An 18529-nucleotide genomic window follows, 5' to 3' on the forward strand; every position below is an offset into this window, starting at 1 on the left:
CAGCAGGTTATCTTAAGGGATACAGGACAGGCTGCATGCCGTTACTTGCAAATGCCATTACTTGTTACCAGTCAATAATGCTCCATGAGAAATTTTCAACAGAAATCAAACATCCCTGCTCAACAAGAAACAGGACTGGGCCTACTATGGGGCAGATGTCCAGAACCGGCAACAGACTTATCTCCTGGAGAAGTCCTAATTTTTAGCATTGAGGCTGATTATTCCATCCTCTGCATCTCCCCACCGACTTGTGTGCTGCTGCATAGTCTATGCACAAAGCAGACTTTAGCAATCAAACAGAGCAGATAAGATTCCCAGGGCACACAATCCACTTCCCCTTGACATCAGTGGGATAACTTCCTCCGATGCTAATGGAGGTGGACTGTAGCTTCCTGAATATTGCTCTTTCATGCAAAAGGGGGGGGGGGAAGAATGCAGACAGATTTGGGACAAAGGTGCTTTGAAGTTCTGCAGTGCATTGAAAATACATGCTGATGCTTTCTTTATGAACTGCTGTGGGTTTTTTGATGAGGAGCATGGTTAAATAATCCTAGACGTCTGCATTGACAGAATGCTGCTGTTTAATCAGAGACGATATGGCATTGAGCAGACGTATGCTCTCTCAGCATGGACACCACACGCAACCTTGTTTGCCGGCACACTGAGACACTGTGTGTGGGCCACAACGCAAGGGCTGCAAATCCTAGCACATGCCAGCAATACAGATTTGTTCTAGTGAAGGCACATCATGGGAATGTCTAGGATTGGGTGGGCATTGTGTGTGCTTCTGCTGCACATCTAATCTCCACTGTCAGATTGTTATGGTGGTCATCTCCTCTTCAGGGTTGCATGGCTGGCATGAGCTGGTGCATGTGGCATAATGGGCACCATGTGTGAAGGGTCTGCCTGTGCTGAGTCACATAAGATTTACTAGAAATAGTTCTTTTTTAGTTTAGCACCCCAAGCCAAACCAGAACCATGGGCACCTCCAGTGGAATCACTTTTGGAGTGTCACCAAGTCATCTGTGTCAGGGACTAGATTGAAGAGGAATGGTGGGGACTGCCCCCTTCTCGAGAACAGGAAGACAGTATAGATTTAGAACAGTGGTTTGTGGAAGGGTATAGTTCAGAAGCTGCAGAGGGCAGAAGTTGGGAAATACTGGAAGGGGAGAGCAGGAAGAAGGAGAAGCACCAGGGGAGAGCCAGCTGACAGACTCGGTGTCCTTGGAAAGCATTCCTGCTCCCTCTCCCAAGACCGGATAGGCATTGAGGGTACTTTACTTGGAGCGACACCACCATTGAATAGAGACTACATTCTTTCTCTCTCTCTCTGTGAATACTGAATAAATTATGTGGTAAGGACTCTTTGTATTTATCTGCATTTTTGGCTGCCACTGGGGGAGGGATAGGATTCCCTGGGAGATTCTTATTTTTCTTCAGCAGAATATCCTGGATTAATAATGGTTTGTCTGTCTTGCTCTCAGGGACTGTGCTGGAGGAATGTTGGGAGCCTTGCCCTCCTCCTGTTCCTGATCTGGATCCTGAATCTTCCCAGGAGCAGTAGGACGGTATAGATTTGGAACAGTAGTTTGCAGAGGGACATAGTTCAGAAGGCAGAAGCTGGGAAATACTGGATGGGGAACAGCTAGGAGACGAAACACTGGAAGGGAGAGGGTTAACAAATTCACAGTCTCTAGACAGCATTCCTCCACCGTCCTCCCCAAAGTTGAGAAGAGCTCAGAAAGTGGCAGAACAGAAAGCACAGAGGGTATAAACTCTGATTACGAGATGCAGACGTGACATAGATTAATAGGGACAGAAGGGGGTGGACTCCTTAATTGGGAGCACCGCCATTACTAGGAGAGGTGTTCTTTGTATAATCCTCGCTAGGATTATAGTTTCTAACTGGTAAGAAGACTCATTTTTCTTTGTTCTGCTTATCTACTGCCATGGGGTAGGAAGCCGATTCCCTGAAGCCTGACACTTGCCTTTCTTTTTAGATAAGGAGAGTGTCTCCAAGCAGAGACAGAGTGCTCAGCCCATCTTTAAGGCTAGTGTTATCCTTTCCATTCCAAATTTTGCTATGATGCCCGCACTTGAGGAAGTACAGCAAGCACTCAACAAGGCTGTGGACTTCATTGTAAGCGTCATGAAAGGAGTTGGCCAGTGGAGCAAGGAGAGGCTATCTAAGGTATGGCAGCTCTGTGTTTCTGATAGCTTTCCTGATAAGATACATTCAGGTTTGGGTACCACATAATCTTTTCCCCCTTCATTTCTGCACAGCAAAAGATGCTAGAAAGTAAAATGGCTGCTTTGCGAAATGAAGGAGACAGCGATTCTGAGACTGAAATGAGACAAACTGAAGTTGGAAATCTCCTTGGTAATACTTTGCAGCGATTATGTATGAATCTTGCCTTTATTAGATATACTGGGAGAAATCTGTATTTTTAAAATTGTTTTTAAACTTAAGGAACATTTATGGTAACTTAGATCTTCTAAGCAAGTAAATTTTACAAGAGTTCCACATAAATTTTGGAGGAATTCATGAGCAAGCAGGCTGATGTGTGCAACTAAGGATGATTTTGCATGTTAAAACATCAGCAAAAACAGATGCATGAGTCCCCCATGTGTATTTTTTTTGCCACATTCTATCATATATGGAGTCCCTCAAAGCCTGAAGTGAGGTGTAGCTTGTCAAACCATGTAAAAAAATAATAATGTCAAGAGACCTTGTCTGGAATCCATATTTAACAAATAAATAAGATAACAAAATCACCAGGAGAAGATTGAAATGCTCTTAAGGAAGCAATTGAACAAAGAGCCTATCTAACTTAGCAGCAATATACTGCAAAGCTATCAGCATGTTATTTTTGGTTGTGCTTAAGTTTTCAGAATGGTCAGCACAATATATAATTAAGATGTGTTTCGAGATTTGTGATTTTGTCTCTGAGGCCTAATGTATTAATGTGATGATTGCAACTGTTCCCCGCTCAAGACACTGCTTCAGATACAGCCTCTCTGATCTTGCCTTCTCCTGTCCAAAACAAGAACTACTACAAAAGCATTTCAGAGAATAAGGAAATAATTAAGCTGATGTCCGTTCTTAGCACATCTATCAATTCCACCAAAAGGGTAAGTAAATGAGTAGGGATCTTTAAGTGGGGTGGCTGGTGAAAAGGAAGTAACCAAATCAGGAAGAGAAAAGGGTCACAGAAAGGGATGGGGAGGAAAGTATATGGGAAAGCAAGAGGAGGAGGAGGAGGAGGAGGAGGAGGAGGAGGAGGAGGAGGAGGAGGAGGAGGAAGGAATTGGCAGAAGTCAATCGAAAAATGGGACTGCAAAGCATTGCTAGGAGTGTCAATTTGCATTTCTTAGTGTAGAAAGTATTGATCTGATGTGTAGAGATCTTTCCTATTCTAATTAAATCAAGAGGGTTCTGGAAGCTTCTCTATGTGAAAGAAACAAGCAGAAGGTTCATGATGTTTGGGTTATTCCTTCAGAAAAGCTGAGTACAGCTGGTTTAAACTGGTCCTGTTATCTCGTCTGTCAAGGTCTTGCTGACTATAATAGTAAGGCCAGAAGGAGCCCAGCTTTTACTCTTTCTATCTCTCTTCCCTTCTGGTATGGTGTTCTGTACATAGTATGCTTAGTGTTAAGTTTCAGCCTTGTTGTAAGTTATTGTAAGTTTAAGTTAAGTCTGCTGCAACTGGATTTCTTATGGACAGTGCCGATCCTGAATGGATTGGATTTGTGACCGTTATGCTCATTTGCCTTCAGTAGCAGTAAAGCTCTGCTGGATGAAATTTTAATTTCCCTTGGTCTATTATTTTGGGGAATCCTGCCACTGTTTAAGTTTTACTCCGCTTAACTATACATTGGAATCTGCTCTGGATCAATATTGAGTGGAATTTCCATGACAAGTAGAGGGTGACAGAATGCAACTATTGCAGGACCATGTCTGACCTGGGCAGCCTTCTGAGCTAGCAGAATTCCACGGTCCCCAAAATGGGGGGGGGGGGAAACAAATAAATCTCATTAGCTATAGGTGCTTAACTACTTTTGCTTTGTGACTTTCCTTACATTGTGAAGGAAAACGCCCAACTGAGAGCTTTGTCTCAATACATGCCTGAAGGCCTTTTCTGTACCAGACCAGGAGTGGAAGGGTTGTTCTGGGTCCCTTCCATTTCCAGCCAACCAAACCCACATTGCAACACGGCATGTGATTCCGCCATTCTGCAGAGGGCATCTTTGTTCGTTAAGCCATTCAAGACTGCAGGGTTTGCACAAAGGAGCTAGAAAGAAACAGTGACCTTTTTGGACTATATAAGAGCCAGTTGACATGGGACCTTTTTCTTGGCTTGCAATGCTGGTCTGTTTGCATGTTTGGGAGCTCGTAGCTTTAACCTTTTGCAATTCTGGGCTGCATCATTAGGAGTATAGCATCTAGATCAAGGGAAGTAATAGTACCACTGTATTCTGCTCTGGTCAGACCTCACCTGGAGTACTGTGTCCAGTTCTGGGCACCACAGTTCAAGAAGGATACTGACAAGCTGGAACGTGTCCAGAAGAGGGCAACCAAAATGGTCAAAGGCCTGGAAACGATGCCTTATGAGGAACGGCTTAGGGAGCTGGGTATGTTTAGCCTGGAGAAGAGAAGGTTAAGGGCTGATATGATAGCCATGTTCAAATATATCAAAGGATGTCATATAGAGGAGGGAGAAAGGTTGTTTTCTGCTGCTCCAGAGAAGCGGACACGGAGCAATGGATTCAAACTACAAGAAAGAAGATTCCACCTAAGCATTAGGAAGAATTTCCTGACAGTAAGAGCTGTTCGGCAGTGGAATTTGCTACCAAGGAGTGTGGTGGAGTCTCCTTCTTTGGAGGTCTTTAAGCAGAGGCTTGACAGGCATATGTCAAGAATGCTTTGATGGTGTTTCCTGCTTGGCAGGGGGTTGGACTGGATGGCCCTTGTGGTCTCTTCCAACTCTATGATTCTATGATTCAATTTATGTATACTGTAAATTAGAATTTTTTGTGATTGTGGATGTTGCTTTGACTGAGCTCACAACTCCATGCTAAGCTACTTGAATAAATGCAGCATTACAAACCTTTCCTAAGAACACTTTTTGAAGGTTCACAACTTCTTTGGGTTTGTTTTCATTCTAATCTTAACTCTTCCTGCACATTCTTCCTAGGTGCCAGGTAAAACATTGTCTGGAAACTGGCTGTGTTCAGCCACCTTACTTTGTGACTTGTTAATGTTTCAGGAAGTCCTTGCAGCCTTGGAGCGCTTCAGATGTTACCATCACATCTGGCAGAGAGAGAAAGAGGAAACCATTGAAAACTTCATCAAAGGAAGCCCTTTGCTCTCTGAATTTGAATCCCAAATTCTATATTACAGAGACTTAGAACTCGAAATTAACTCTGAGCCTGAATACATATGCGTGGGAACAGTTGCGCTATTTACTGGTATGGTGATTTAATATTCAAATGTCATCAAATTCATGCTAGTCTCTGCCGCAGTTGAGAATCTTGCTTAAAACTAAAAGGTTGCAATCCATTGTACACCTCCCTGAGAGTAAATACCATTAAACTCATACATAGCATTTGTGTTGTAAATGTCACTCCTTTTGCTCTACCTATTGGTTCTAATGAACGTACAGTCGTACCTTGGAAGTCGAACTGAATCCGTTCCGGAAGTCCATTTGACTTCCAAAATGTTCAGAAGCCATGTAAGCTCCGTCGGACGTTCACCTGCCAAAAATAGTTCACAAACCAGAACAGTCACTTCCAGGTTTGCGGCGTTCAGGAACCAAAATGTTCGGGAACTAAGCTGTTCCAAAACCAAGGTACGACTGTATATTACAATGCATTATAAAAGCTGTTTTGTTTTTGGTCCCTTCTCTCCAAATTCATGGAATGGGAAAAGGAGGAGGGGTTTATTCAGGAAGGGGTGTGCCATTACTTCCTTAGCTAGCTGTCACTGATTGAATTTTTGTTCCCCCAGCGGATCTGAAATTGGCCCTAACAACAGAAACCAAGGCTTGGATGGTTGCGTTTGGACGTCACTGTAACAAGAAGTACAGGACAGAGATGGAAAACATATTTACCTTTGTAGAGGAAATAATCAAGAAACTGAACCGTCCGATTAAAGACTTGGATGACATAAGGATAGCAATGGCTGCCTTAAAGGAGATCCGAGAGCAACAGATCCCCATAGACTTCCAAGTGGGACCAATTGAGGTAGATGGAAAGGGAGCCTGTACCCGTCTCCTGATAGGATCTTTGGTGCTGAATTGTGTCTGTCCCTTGCTGCCCCATCCTGGCCCACAACTCAGGGTCCTATCACAGTCTGCTGTGCTCTTTTGTTTATTATATATAATCCCCCCCCCAATGCAATTTAATATCCTGCCTTTCTCTCCTAGTGGAATATCAAGGCAGCTAAGAACATCGAAACAATAAAATGTCACATAAAAAACAAATTAAATTTAAATGCTGATCAAACCAATTTTCTTCCCCATACCTGATGTTGATGCAAAGTTATGGGCTCCTTTATACCTCCCCTCCATTTTACAAACAAATTAGGTATTTTATATATTTCTCCACGGCTTAATCCACTATTGTATGTTCATGATGGGGCTCATTATCGTTTCAACTAACACAGCAGTGCAGGATCCATCGAAAGGATGGCCTGAAATCATTTTGGTCAACAGTGTTTCACATGAGATGTTAACGATTTTTCCTTGGTCACTCTTTAACTGCTTAGTGACATGTCGGGTTGTGCAAAATGTTCCTTGCTTTGGTGGATGTTGAAAAGCGACATTGAATTCTCTGTGCATTTCTCTAGAAAAAAGAGAGGATATGCAATTTTTGCAAGGGCATGTTTTTCTGATTTCTTGCGGATCCTTTCAGATCCTCCTAGCATTAGTGTTCAGACAATCATATATGAAGAAGCCTTTGGCTGCATACATGCTCCACTTGTTCCTTCCTTTGCATGAAGAAGCAAAAAAAAAAAACCAAGAACTCTACCATTAACTATAGTTTCTCATATCGCCCAGATTGGGTAACTATGGTCAGTGGGTTTAGAACACTATTCTGCCTCATTCTGAAGCCATTGATCCTTTGGGTGAAACTCCCAATTTGGGTGAAATGAGAAATTATATTAATGGAAGACTATCGGGTTATTTTGCTTGCTTGGGCAAATGGAGATATTAAGCCATAAAGGTAAAGGTAAAGGGACCCCTGACCATTAGGTCCAGTCGTGACCGACTCCGGGGTTGCGCGCTCATCTCGCATTATTGGCTGAGGGAGCCGGAGTATAGCTTCCAGGTCATGTGGCCAGCATGACAAAGCTGCTTCTGGCAAACCAGAGCAGCACATGGAAACGCTGTTTACCTTCCCACTGTAGCGGTTCCTATTTATCTACTTGCATTTTGACGTGCTTTCGAACTGCTAGGTTGGCAGGAGCTGGGACCGAGCAACAGGAGCTCACCCTGTCACAGGGATTCGAACTGCTGACCTTCTGATCAGCAAGCCCTAGGCTCAGTGGTTTAACCCACAGTGCCACCTGGGTCCCCCATTAAGCCATACTAAGCCAATTTATATATTGCTATTCATTTGGCAAGGATATCTTCTTATTTTTACATAGAAACACATATGCCCATCATAAACAGAAAATTGTTCTTGATAGAGGGAGAGGCGGTTTAATTATGTATGGCTCGTGTGACATCAGGTGCACACACTGAGCTCTGGGCCCCCTCAATCCTGGGGACAATCTGGTACCTTTGGGGCACATATCTGTAGCTGTAAATATGATTCACTCTCAGACCTGAAATTCTTAGATTTCCATTGCATCCCTGGTGCCATGTTGACGAACTAGAAGTACAGTTAATTAAAATTCCATGTCAAAGTCAATTTCAAGTTACCTGTTCCACCAGCCTAGCTCCTTTGCATCTTTAGCAGGACCACCTGCTACATTTTTGATCTTGAGTTCCCTGAAGAATGTTTCATTATGTACATACTTATATGTAGATTTTTTTTTTGATGGTCATAGATAACAACCTTTTGTCCCGGCAGGAGTCCTATGCAATGTTAAACAAGTATGAGCTCTTGGTGGCAAAGGAAGAGATGGAAAAGGTGGACACGTTGCGTTATACCTGGGAGAAAGCGCTGGTTCGAGGGAATGAAGTGCAGAATGAATTAGTAGCATTGCAACCCAAATTCAGAGGGGAGCTCATAAGCACGGTGGAGATATTTGTGGAAGACTGTGATCAGTACTACTTGGATTATGAGAAGGTGAAGGACCATAGTATACTGGGGGAGGGGGTATCATTTGTAAGGTATAGATTTTTTGGGAAGATGCCTGAAAAGGTGCCAAGCGTTAAACACTGAAAGTATATTTGAGTTGAATACATCCTCTTGGGGTCCCTTCCAGCTCCACAATTCTATGATCTGTCTTGGAGAATAATCTTGGGCTGTTGTTGTTCTTTATACAGAACAGGTATGGGTGATGATAACCCAAATTCAATTGAGGGGGTTGGATTGTGGACTGAAAATAGCTAGACTTCAGGCAAAAGGCTGGCCAGGTTCTTTTTGGTCTGTGGATGCCTTCTTTTTAATTGGTTGCAACGAACCAGTTCGTAACAAAACAAAGCACTCACACACATTTAAACAGTCCCATACATAAACAGCATTGTCTTAAAAGGCCAACATCAGCCCGACAAACAAAACTATAACTATATAAATGCTTTTAACTCCAGGTCAGGCTCTGGAAGTTTTCTAATAGGGAAGGTATTCCAAAGTTGTGGTGATACACACAATAAGACTGTCCTTTCTTAAGCCTTTGGGAAGGGTTAACATTGTCAGATGGTTTATCTGAAATTTACTAAACTTTTTTTAAAAAATTATGACGTAGACAGAATAGGGGTGGCAGAATGGAGAAGTTCTTAAAACTAAGGATGATTCCCCCCCCCCCCGAAAGGCTACGGTATACAAATGTATGGGACTTTTATTTATAGGATATGTCAACTCTCTCTTCCAGAATGGTCCCATGGTGACTGGTATTGAACCGCAGGAAGCTAGTGACAGACTCATCATGTTCCAGGTATTCTTCGACCATTTAGCCCATATCTTTTTATTATTATTATCAAAATATTTTATTAACATATAGAACACATACATTTACATTTACACAGTACATATACATAACACAATACCTTATTTTCATAACATAAAGCATACCTACATTACTCTCTGTATTATACCTACCTATACTACATATCTCCTGCCAACCTAGCAGTTCGAAAGCACGTCAAAATGCAAGTAGATACAGCGGGAAGGTAAACGGCGTTTCCATGTGCTGCTCTGGTTTGCCAGAAGCGGCTTTGTCATGCTGGCCACATGACCTGGAAGCTATACGCCGGCTCCCTCGGCCAATAATGCGAGATGAGCGCGCAACCCCAGAGTCGGTCACGACTGGACCTAATGGTCAGGGGTCCCTTTACCTTTATACTACATATACATACCAACACAGCTACACACCTGCCCCACACGAACACCCACAAAGTGAGTTGACTTCCAGCTGTTTTTGTTACGCTACTTTATTTTTCCAATTGGCTTAAACGCATTTCATTATTTCTTTAATCTCTTCTTCTGTCTTAACTTCACTCTCCTTTCACTCTAATCATTTTCTGGATTCACTCAATATCTGTCAAAAGTTCTACTTTTTCCACACAGCTTTTGATGTTGACCTTAAAGATAGCCCACTCCTTATTCACTTTTTGTACCATATCTCCTCTTATCCTCCGCGTTAGTTCGACAATATGAAAGCATTCCATCATTTTAGATAGCCAGTCTGTTTTTGTTGGGATGCTGCTGCTTTTCCTTTTAGCCCATATCATATTATTATTATTATTATTATTATTATTATTATTATTATTGCACCACCCTTCCCAGTCAAGACCGGGCTCAGGGCGGCTAACAACAAAAATATCAAAACAAGCATAAAAGAAAAATTCAATTAAAATACAGATTAAATACAATGTTAAAATTCAATTTTAAAATGGGAATCTACAAGTGGAACCTCATTTAAATATCTGTAGGATAAAACCTTAGGGGAGGGTAACACCGGGGTCAGACTGAGTCAGTCCAAAGGCCAAGTGGAACAGCTCTGTCTTGCAGGCCCTACAAAAAGATGATCATGTGCTTAACCTTCCCATCTTGCCGAAGCCCTAATCATAACTGGTGCCATGAAAACAGATTAACATGAGGGGTTAATGCAGGCATCCCCAAACTTCGGCCCTCCAGATGTTTTGGACTACAATTCCCACCATCCCCAACCACTGGTCCTGTTAGCTAGGGATCATGGGAGTTGTAGGCCAAAACATCTGGAGGGCCGCAGTTTGGGGATGCCTGGGTTAATGTGATAGAGCTGGTTCATAGAGAGGAGGGGAATGACCATGGAGAATCCATACAGGCTATTATCAACCCCCAAAACAGTACAGGTGCCCAATGGCTCAGCTACACTAGAGATCGTGGACCTGCTACATTGTGCTTGCATGCAAAGGGTGAGTTGGGTATTCTGGGCCTTGAAAATAATGGGAAGCTGAATGGGGATCACATGGGGAAAATATATTTATTGTATATTAAAACAAAGACCAGTTCTTCCACAGTGGGGAAGCAGCCCATGTTTTTCACACTGTTAGCAAACTCCCCGATACACTGTGGTTTTCCACTGTGAAAAGCATCATTGTACAATAGTTCAACACCAATATGCTTTCAGTTTTTGCTCATGGCACTTTCTATCCATGTCAGTATAATTAAAAATGGTTCTGGCTTTTGCCAGCTGTTCTTATGAAAACTCAGCTCAACTCCACACTGTTACTTTGAACGTGTCTGAGTCTCTGTATCTGTGCAACAAACTGCAGTTTTTATCCATGCAGCTACGATTTGTAGCAGCCATTCCATGTATTCATGTACAATCCCAATGTGTTGACGTGGTGTGGTGGCTTGGGTGCATTTGGATGTGCGTGGCAATACGTAACAAGGTTAAAAGGGACATTTTAAGAGATGAGTGGGATTTGGGCCTCTTTGAATGTATATGTGCATCTCCCCTCCATGTACTGCATGTGTGTATGATAGTTTTCAAGGTGGTGACCACCAGAGGTGGAGCTAGCTCAGGAGCCAGCAAACTTTTTCAGCAGGGGGCCGGTCCACTGTCCCTCAGACCTTGTAGAGGGCCGGACTATATTTTGCAAAAAGAAGAAGAATGAATTCCTATGCCCCACAAATAACCCAGAGATGCATTTTAAATAAAAGCACACATTCTACTCATGTAAAAACACCAGGCAGGCCCCACAAATAACCCAGAGATGCATTTTAAATAAAAGCACACATTCTACTCATGTAAAAACACCAGGCAGGCTCCACAAATAACCCAGAGATGCATTTTAAATAAAAGGATACATTCTACTCATGTAAAAACACACTGATTCCCGGACCGTCTGCAGGCTGGATTTAGAAGGTGATTGGGCCGGATCTAGCCCCCGGGCCATAGTTTGCCTGCCCATGAGCTAGCTGCTCCGGCACCCGCGGCGAGTGCTGCTCGTGGCGAGCATTCGGGGGTGTGGGGGTGTGCCGCCCGTGTTGTGCGTCCCAGGGGGGCACACGGCGATGTCACCGCCCCTCAGGAATGACACCCAGGGCGGGCCGCACTCACCACAGCCCCTTCCACTGCCAGTGGTGACCAGCCCTGAACTAAATTGGCTTGATTTTCAGTGTGTCTTAAAACTAGCATGTATTTGGGAACTTAAAGGACTTTCTAGTGCAAGGAAGCAAGACCAAACCTGTGACAAATTCAGAAGAACCCACCTTCTACTAGGTCAAAACGACAGTTTACAATGATTGGCAGACTTTCAGCATCTTTCCCAGTTGTAACTGAGGTTGCCCAGGGTTGAACCTGAGATCTTCCACATGCGGAATTTAGCTCTTGCTTCCCTTAGCTGCTAACTATTCCTAATTTGGATAAGTGGCCTCTTTGAGCTGTGTTCGTTTTATTTCTCGTGATTTCAAGCACCATATGCTCACATGTGATTTTAAACTCCAGAACCGATTTGACAACCTTTATCGGAAATACGTCACCTACACTGGGGGCGAAGAGCTTTTTGGTTTGCCCGTGACGCCGTACCCTCAGCTTCTGGAAATCAAGAAGCAGCTGAACTTGTTGCAGAAGCTTTATAGCCTGTACAACAATATCATCGAAACAGTAAACGGCTATTATGATATCCTCTGGTCAGAAGTGAACATTGAGAAGATTAATAACGAACTCCTTGAGTTTCAGAACAGGTGAGAAAACACTAGGATGTTCAATCTGCATTTAGCATTAAACATGGGCCATGTATTTACTCCTTCAAATTTGGTGCTAATATTTAGCTGCTTAAAGCAAATCTCCGAAAGAGCAATGGAAGGAACATTGAGCTTCAGCTGATTGGTTTTTTTTTTTTACTTAATCTTCTTTAGTCCCTGACTTGCCAGGCAGAATCTGTCACCAATTTAATTTTCATCTTTCGAGCTGTTGCTCTCCGATTAAGTGTTCAACACTTCTGATAATTATAAAGGTGTTGTGACTGTTTCTTAATGTGAGACGCAGATGTGCCTTTAGTACAAATAGGAAAATTGATTGTGCTACCTCTTCTTAAGAGAAGGTTTGCAGAGCCACAAACTGGGTTTTCTTATTGGTGGGTGAGGGCGTGGAACCTGGAGCCTTCCAGAAATTGTTGGACTCCCATAATCTCTGACCACTGGCAATGTGACGGGCTAATGGGAGTTGGAGTTCCCTTTCCCTTTCCCTGCTATAGATAAATGGTACTTCAAGGTGGGTCTTGTGGTATCAGTGCTCCTTGCGCAGACCATACCTGCCAAGTAGCTGTCAGAGAAATAAGGGACCGGGCTGGAAATAGCAGACCGGAAGTAGCGCTGCCGCCATTTTGGAACTGGGCGGAGCATGCTCAGAAGTGACTTTTGATGCTGCTTTGCCCAGTTCCAAAATGGCCGCCGTGCCAGAAGTCGCACTGCAGCCATTTTGGAACTGGGCAGAGCAGCATCCAAAGTCGCTTCTGAGCATGATCCGCCCAGTTCCAAAATGGCCGCCGCACCAGAATAAACCGGGAAAAAACAAAAAAATCTGTTTTTTTCAGCTAGGAACAGCTGGAAAAACGGGGATTTCCCGGGGGAAAACGGGAGACTTGGCAGCTATGACGCAGACGCTTTTCTTGTGATGTCCACACCACATTGTTGTCATCAAAATGCCACCCTGTATCCCGCCTCCCATTTAATATGGATTTACTGTTTCCAGTGGTGGAAATGCTAAAAACAACAACCTGTTGCCAGAAACCTCTTTACCAGTGCTATTTTTGTAGAAAAAGTTCCACTGAATTCAGAGGGATTTATTTCCAGGTAAATGTGTATGGGATTGCACGCTAGGAAGAATTTGAACCCAGTGGGGTTTACGTCTGAGTCAGCGTTTCTCAAACTTTGGGTCTTCCAGCTGTTGTGCAGCTCCCATCATCCCTGACCCCTGGTGGTCCTAACTAGGGGTGATGGGAGTTGTAGACCGTAACGTTTGAATTGCACTGTGGAAATATTTGAAATCAGGTTAAAATATTGGGTGGTGGTTGTGTGTGCCTCTAGGTGCCGCAAGCTGCCTCGAGCTTTGAAGGAGTGGCAAGCATTTCTGGACCTTAAGAAAACAATTGACGACTTCAGTGAATGTTGCCCTTTGCTCGATCTGATGTCTAATAAAGCCATGATGGCGCGCCACTGGAAGCGCATCACCGATCTCACTGATCACAGTTTCGATGTTGAAAATGAGTCGTTCAAACTGAGAAACATCATGGAAGCACCTTTGTTGAAATATAAAGAGGAAATTGAGGTAAGAATAATGCTGTCAGTACTGAGATGGGCCCATTGGTAAGTGATGTGACGTCTCCCATATCTAAATTTAGGATCTATCTATTTAATCTTTGCATCCAGTCACAAAGAAAACATTAGCATCTCTGTCAGCAAATGCTTCTGTACCAGTAGAATGGAAGGTAGGACAGGAACGCTATCTTGTTATATTTAGAATGATACCTGCACTTGTCTTATTCACATGTTCATACATGGTTTGGACCATGAGAGGGAAGAAAGGGCGGAAAGAATTCCTATCCTTACCCAGTGTTAAGAAACTTCATGTTAAAAAGGAAGTGGTTCTAGTCAGTGCTATTTTTCTAGAAAAAGAGGTATTGGAACTCATCAGAACACCTCCCTCATTCTCTTAGAATAGCAATGGCATCCACCTGAGTTCCGGCTGGGGAAAAAAGCCCCGTTCTAGTTCTTTTTGTAAAATGATTTGGGGTTTGTTTGTGTTTTACAATCAAGCAGTATATAAATTTTATTTATTTATTTATTTATTTTAATAAACAATCTAATCCTGTCCAAAAAGGAACCAGCTCCAGCTAAAGTGGTTTACTTTTACAAAACCAACTAGTTCAGTCCAAGTTCATCGAAACGAACTTATTTAGTTTGTAAAAGGTTCATTCTCGGCACTTCCCTCAGCATTCAGAATGTTACAAGCTGCTGTGCTGAAGGATAGAGTCTGAAATTAAATTAAGGATACAGTGAGATGTCTGATAGTGAGAATGTCAACTAGTTGCATTTCCACACTAAAGAAGACTTACCCTGTTTGATTGCTGCCTGTCACACAGCTGTTAAAGACGCAAGGCATTGTTTGCTTCTTTCTTCTACCTGTACTTCTTGCTGTTGGAAGAAGTCCTGTTGGAAGAGAGTGAGTCTCTTCAGGAGGGAAGATGCAGGGAACGCCTTCCATTCCTTCCTTCTGATTGCTTAGCACCTCCATATCTGCATAACAAATCTTCGAATGTTGCCTCCACGCTTTGCTTTCTAACTTTCTTTATAGACATTGGATTGACCTACTTTTTAAGAAAAAGAATGCTAAGAGTCTGGGATAAGCAAAGATTAACTGCATGCTGCCAATTCATGGAGTTTGGCCTCCAACTTCCATTGTAGTACAATACTTGGTCATTTAGTAGGGGCATTAGCTCATTATTTAGATGGGAAATGCTGCTGCTGAGCACTAATCATGTACACAGTGCTTTTTTTCTTAAAAAATGTTTAGGGGGACTATCATTTTCCGACTCATATTGAAATACTGCCCCTTGATGAGGCCAAACTTAGATTCACAAAATGTTTCGGGGGTATGCGCCCCCCTGCTGCCCCCCCCCCCCCAGGAAAGAAAGCACTGCATGTACATATTCTGGCCACATCAAAGAGCTGAAACAGCTACACGGGCAGGTCTTGGTAGGGGGGGTCGGTTCTTCTCTTAAGTGATGTGTACAGCCTCTCTAAGTCCTGCGTATTGGGTGATGCTGTGGCAAGCTGTTAAATTCCGTGCAAAAAATGTTGATTGATTTGATAGGATATCTGCATCAGTGCAGTAAAGGAGAGAGACATTGAACAGAAGCTGAAACAAGTGATTGCAGAGTGGGACAACAAAACATTTACTTTTGCTAACTTTAAAACTCGCGGGGAGCTGCTCTTGAGGGGAGATAGCACTTCCGAAACCATTGCAAGCATGGAGGACAGCTTGATGATTTTGGGTTCCCTAATGAGCAACAGGTAATATGGAAGACCCCCTTTCTCTTCTGATAAGTTATTTATGTGATTATTTTTAATCTGTCTAAACGCGTGCATTTATTTCAGGTACAACACACCGTTCAAAGCTCAAATACAAAAGTGGGTACAGTACCTCTCTAACACTACCGATATAATTGAGAATTGGATGACAGTGCAGAATTTGTGGATCTATTTAGAGGCTGTCTTTGTAGGTGGAGACATTGCCAAACAGCTTCCAAAGGTAAGTGCTTTTATTTTGTCTTATGGAATCGGCAGATTTGTTCAGGACAATTTGAGTATTTACAATGATTACCCCTTGCAACATTACATACCCCTGAACATGTACAGTGGTACCTCTACTTACGAATTTAATGCATTCTGAACACACATTTGTAAGTCGAAAAAAATTGTAAATCAAATCCCATAGGAATGCATTGGGAGATAAAATTCGTAAGTCGAAGCAACCCTATCTAAAAATTCATAAGTAGAAAAAATCCTATCTAAACCGCATCCAAGATGGCGGACGGAGCTCCATTTGTAAGTAGAAAAATTCGTAAGTAAAGTTATTTGTAAGTAGAGGTACCACTGTACTTGAAGAGCATCATACCGTAGTGTGGTCACAAGAGAATAGCATGAGAAGCTATACTGAAAACCATGCCTCCCTTGTTTGTACCTTAAAACAGGAAGCAAAGCGTTTCTCCAACATTGACAAATCGTGGGTGAAGATCATGACGCGAGCTCACGAAATGCCCAATGTGGTTCAGTGCTGTGTTGGAGATGAAACCATGGGACAGCTCCTGCCTCATTTGTTGGATCAGCTGGAAATCTGTCAAAAGTCTCTTACAGGGTGAGGTTGCTTATAGTGAAATCCTTCAGCTCTGGGCAATCAGTTATGACAGGGGAAATTGAAACCTGCTTATTGCTTGCATTCCACTAGGATTTGCCATTGCTTGCCGTTCTCTTAAGTGGCTGAAAAAGATCAGGCTGGCAACTCATGGTCCGAACTAGAAACTGAAGCAATTATGTCACAGTTAAGAGAAAAAAACTTAATTCACAGTAATCTCTGTGAAGCAAGATAGCAGTTGCTTCCTGTTATTGAACTGTTCAGGCAAAGTTTGCAAGGAGATTATACAACACAGACCGATTATCTGAGCTTTCATTCTCACATGTTTGCGGGGACTTGCAATGTTGCATCAAGCAACCCCACACTTTCCACTGCATTTCTTCACCACTTTTCTTACAGCAAAATGCTTGCTGTTTTGTTTTTGTGAAGCAGGGTTGTTGCAAACATCCCTCCTTGCCTGCCTCTTCATCTTCCTGTGGAACGGCTCTGGCTTTCTCTTGCTATCTCCTCCTCATTTAAATTAAGTATGTCTTGGGGATCAGCAGCCTTCGTTAGTTCATGTTGCAAATGGTCTGTAATACCAGGCAGCAACATGAAAGCATTTTAAGTCCCTTGGAGCACGGTGAGACTCACCTTCTGCCATTAACAGGGCAGTCTATAATGGGTAAGGAGAAGATTTGGGTCCCTGAGAAGCTATGATGAAGTTTCGGCAGGCAAGAGCTGTGTTACACCACTCACCACCGTGCTCATTCTGTTTTTGTTCAAATTCAGGTACCTGGAGAAAAAGCGGCTTTCATTTCCCCGTTTCTTCTTTGTGTCAGACCCTGCCCTGCTGGAAATCCTGGGCCAGGCTTCGGATTCTCACACAATACAGGCCCACTTGCTCAATGTCTTTGATAACATCAAGTCTGTGAAATTTCATGAAAAGGTTTGCATAACTGGTAACATAATTCTTAGAAAGGGAGCAGTGGTTATCTGAAGTCCTAGTTACCTGCCAGTCCTTTATATACCTTGCCCTAACCTCAGAGGACCAGAAATACAGGAAGCCATCTTGGAGCCTAATGAAACCACTCACCTGGCTGCTCAGGTCTCACCTGTGTTCACGCTCCTCTGTTAAGCTTAGGGTAGAAAAAGGAGATTGGCTTTTTCAGGTTATGCACAGCACAAAACAGTGCTGTCTGCTCCAGCCAATCGGAAGCCACACCGGATGTTCGGCTTCCGAAAATCATTCGAAACTGGAACACTCACTTCCAGGTTTCGATCGTTCGGAGGCCGATTTGTTTGGGAGCCAAGACATTTGAAATCCAAGGCACAAATGTATTTATTATTATTATTATTATTATTATTATTATTATTATTATTATTAGTCCAACAACATCAGGAAGGGTATGTTGGCTATCCCTGGTTCCATGCAACTTTGTCACACAAGATGTATAATTTCTAGGTGTATGATCGGATCCTTTCAATTTCCTCTCGGGAAGGTGAGACAATTGAGCTGGAAAAGCCCGTCATGGCAGAAGGTAATGTGGAGGTTTGGCTCAATTCCCTCTTAAAGGAATCCCAGGGCTCTTTACATCTCGTGATTCGGCAGGCAGCTGCAAGCATCCAGGAACCGGACTTCCAACTAATTGACTTTCTTTCTTCCTATCCCGCCCAGGCAAGTTTCTTACCCCCTCCACCAACAAAAAACAGTTATGGGATTATGGTTCCAATTTTTCCAAGGATTACGCTTGATATAAAGAGCCTATTGCTGTGTATGTGAATGGAAGCTGTCTCTGACTTGCCAGAAAGTCAGAGACTTTCTCAAAACATAAAGGCAGAAAAGGGATCACGGGTTGGGCCACCTTCTTGCAAGCTGACGGCAGGTGGTCTTTCTGGGGCGGTAGCTTGCTCCTTTGCTGCCCCTCGCACTCTTGCCTTTTCAGAAGCTTTTGTAGTGGTGGAGTCTGTTTGAAGTCCTCAAAGAGAAGCCCTCCCCAAGCCCACCAGGGAAGAGCTTCAGAAAGCACTTCTCCA

The 18529-nt window shown here is 43.1% G+C and overlaps 1 protein-coding gene across 2 annotated transcripts in view; it reads left to right on the plus strand.

Annotated features, from left to right (window-relative positions):
- The window catches only part of DNAH5 (dynein axonemal heavy chain 5), a 151871-nt gene that overhangs the window by 37027 nt on the left and 96315 nt on the right, over window positions 1-18529 (plus strand). For both annotated transcript variants that reach the window (XM_035125561.2, XM_060278039.1), the window contains 14 exons: window positions 2001-2191; window positions 2284-2380; window positions 2996-3132; window positions 5268-5469; window positions 6008-6243; window positions 8077-8295; window positions 9041-9103; window positions 12104-12342; window positions 13687-13927; window positions 15473-15672; window positions 15757-15910; window positions 16353-16516; window positions 17285-17441; window positions 17958-18170. In XM_035125561.2, coding sequence (XP_034981452.2) covers window positions 2001-2191; window positions 2284-2380; window positions 2996-3132; window positions 5268-5469; window positions 6008-6243; window positions 8077-8295; window positions 9041-9103; window positions 12104-12342; window positions 13687-13927; window positions 15473-15672; window positions 15757-15910; window positions 16353-16516; window positions 17285-17441; window positions 17958-18170 — 2513 coding nt within the window. The remainder of the gene's footprint in view (window positions 1-2000; window positions 2192-2283; window positions 2381-2995; window positions 3133-5267; window positions 5470-6007; window positions 6244-8076; window positions 8296-9040; window positions 9104-12103; window positions 12343-13686; window positions 13928-15472; window positions 15673-15756; window positions 15911-16352; window positions 16517-17284; window positions 17442-17957; window positions 18171-18529) is intronic.

The sequence above is a fragment of the Zootoca vivipara genome, chromosome 8 (assembly GCF_963506605.1).
Source record: "Zootoca vivipara chromosome 8, rZooViv1.1, whole genome shotgun sequence".
Classification (NCBI taxonomy): Eukaryota; Metazoa; Chordata; class Lepidosauria; order Squamata; family Lacertidae; genus Zootoca; species Zootoca vivipara.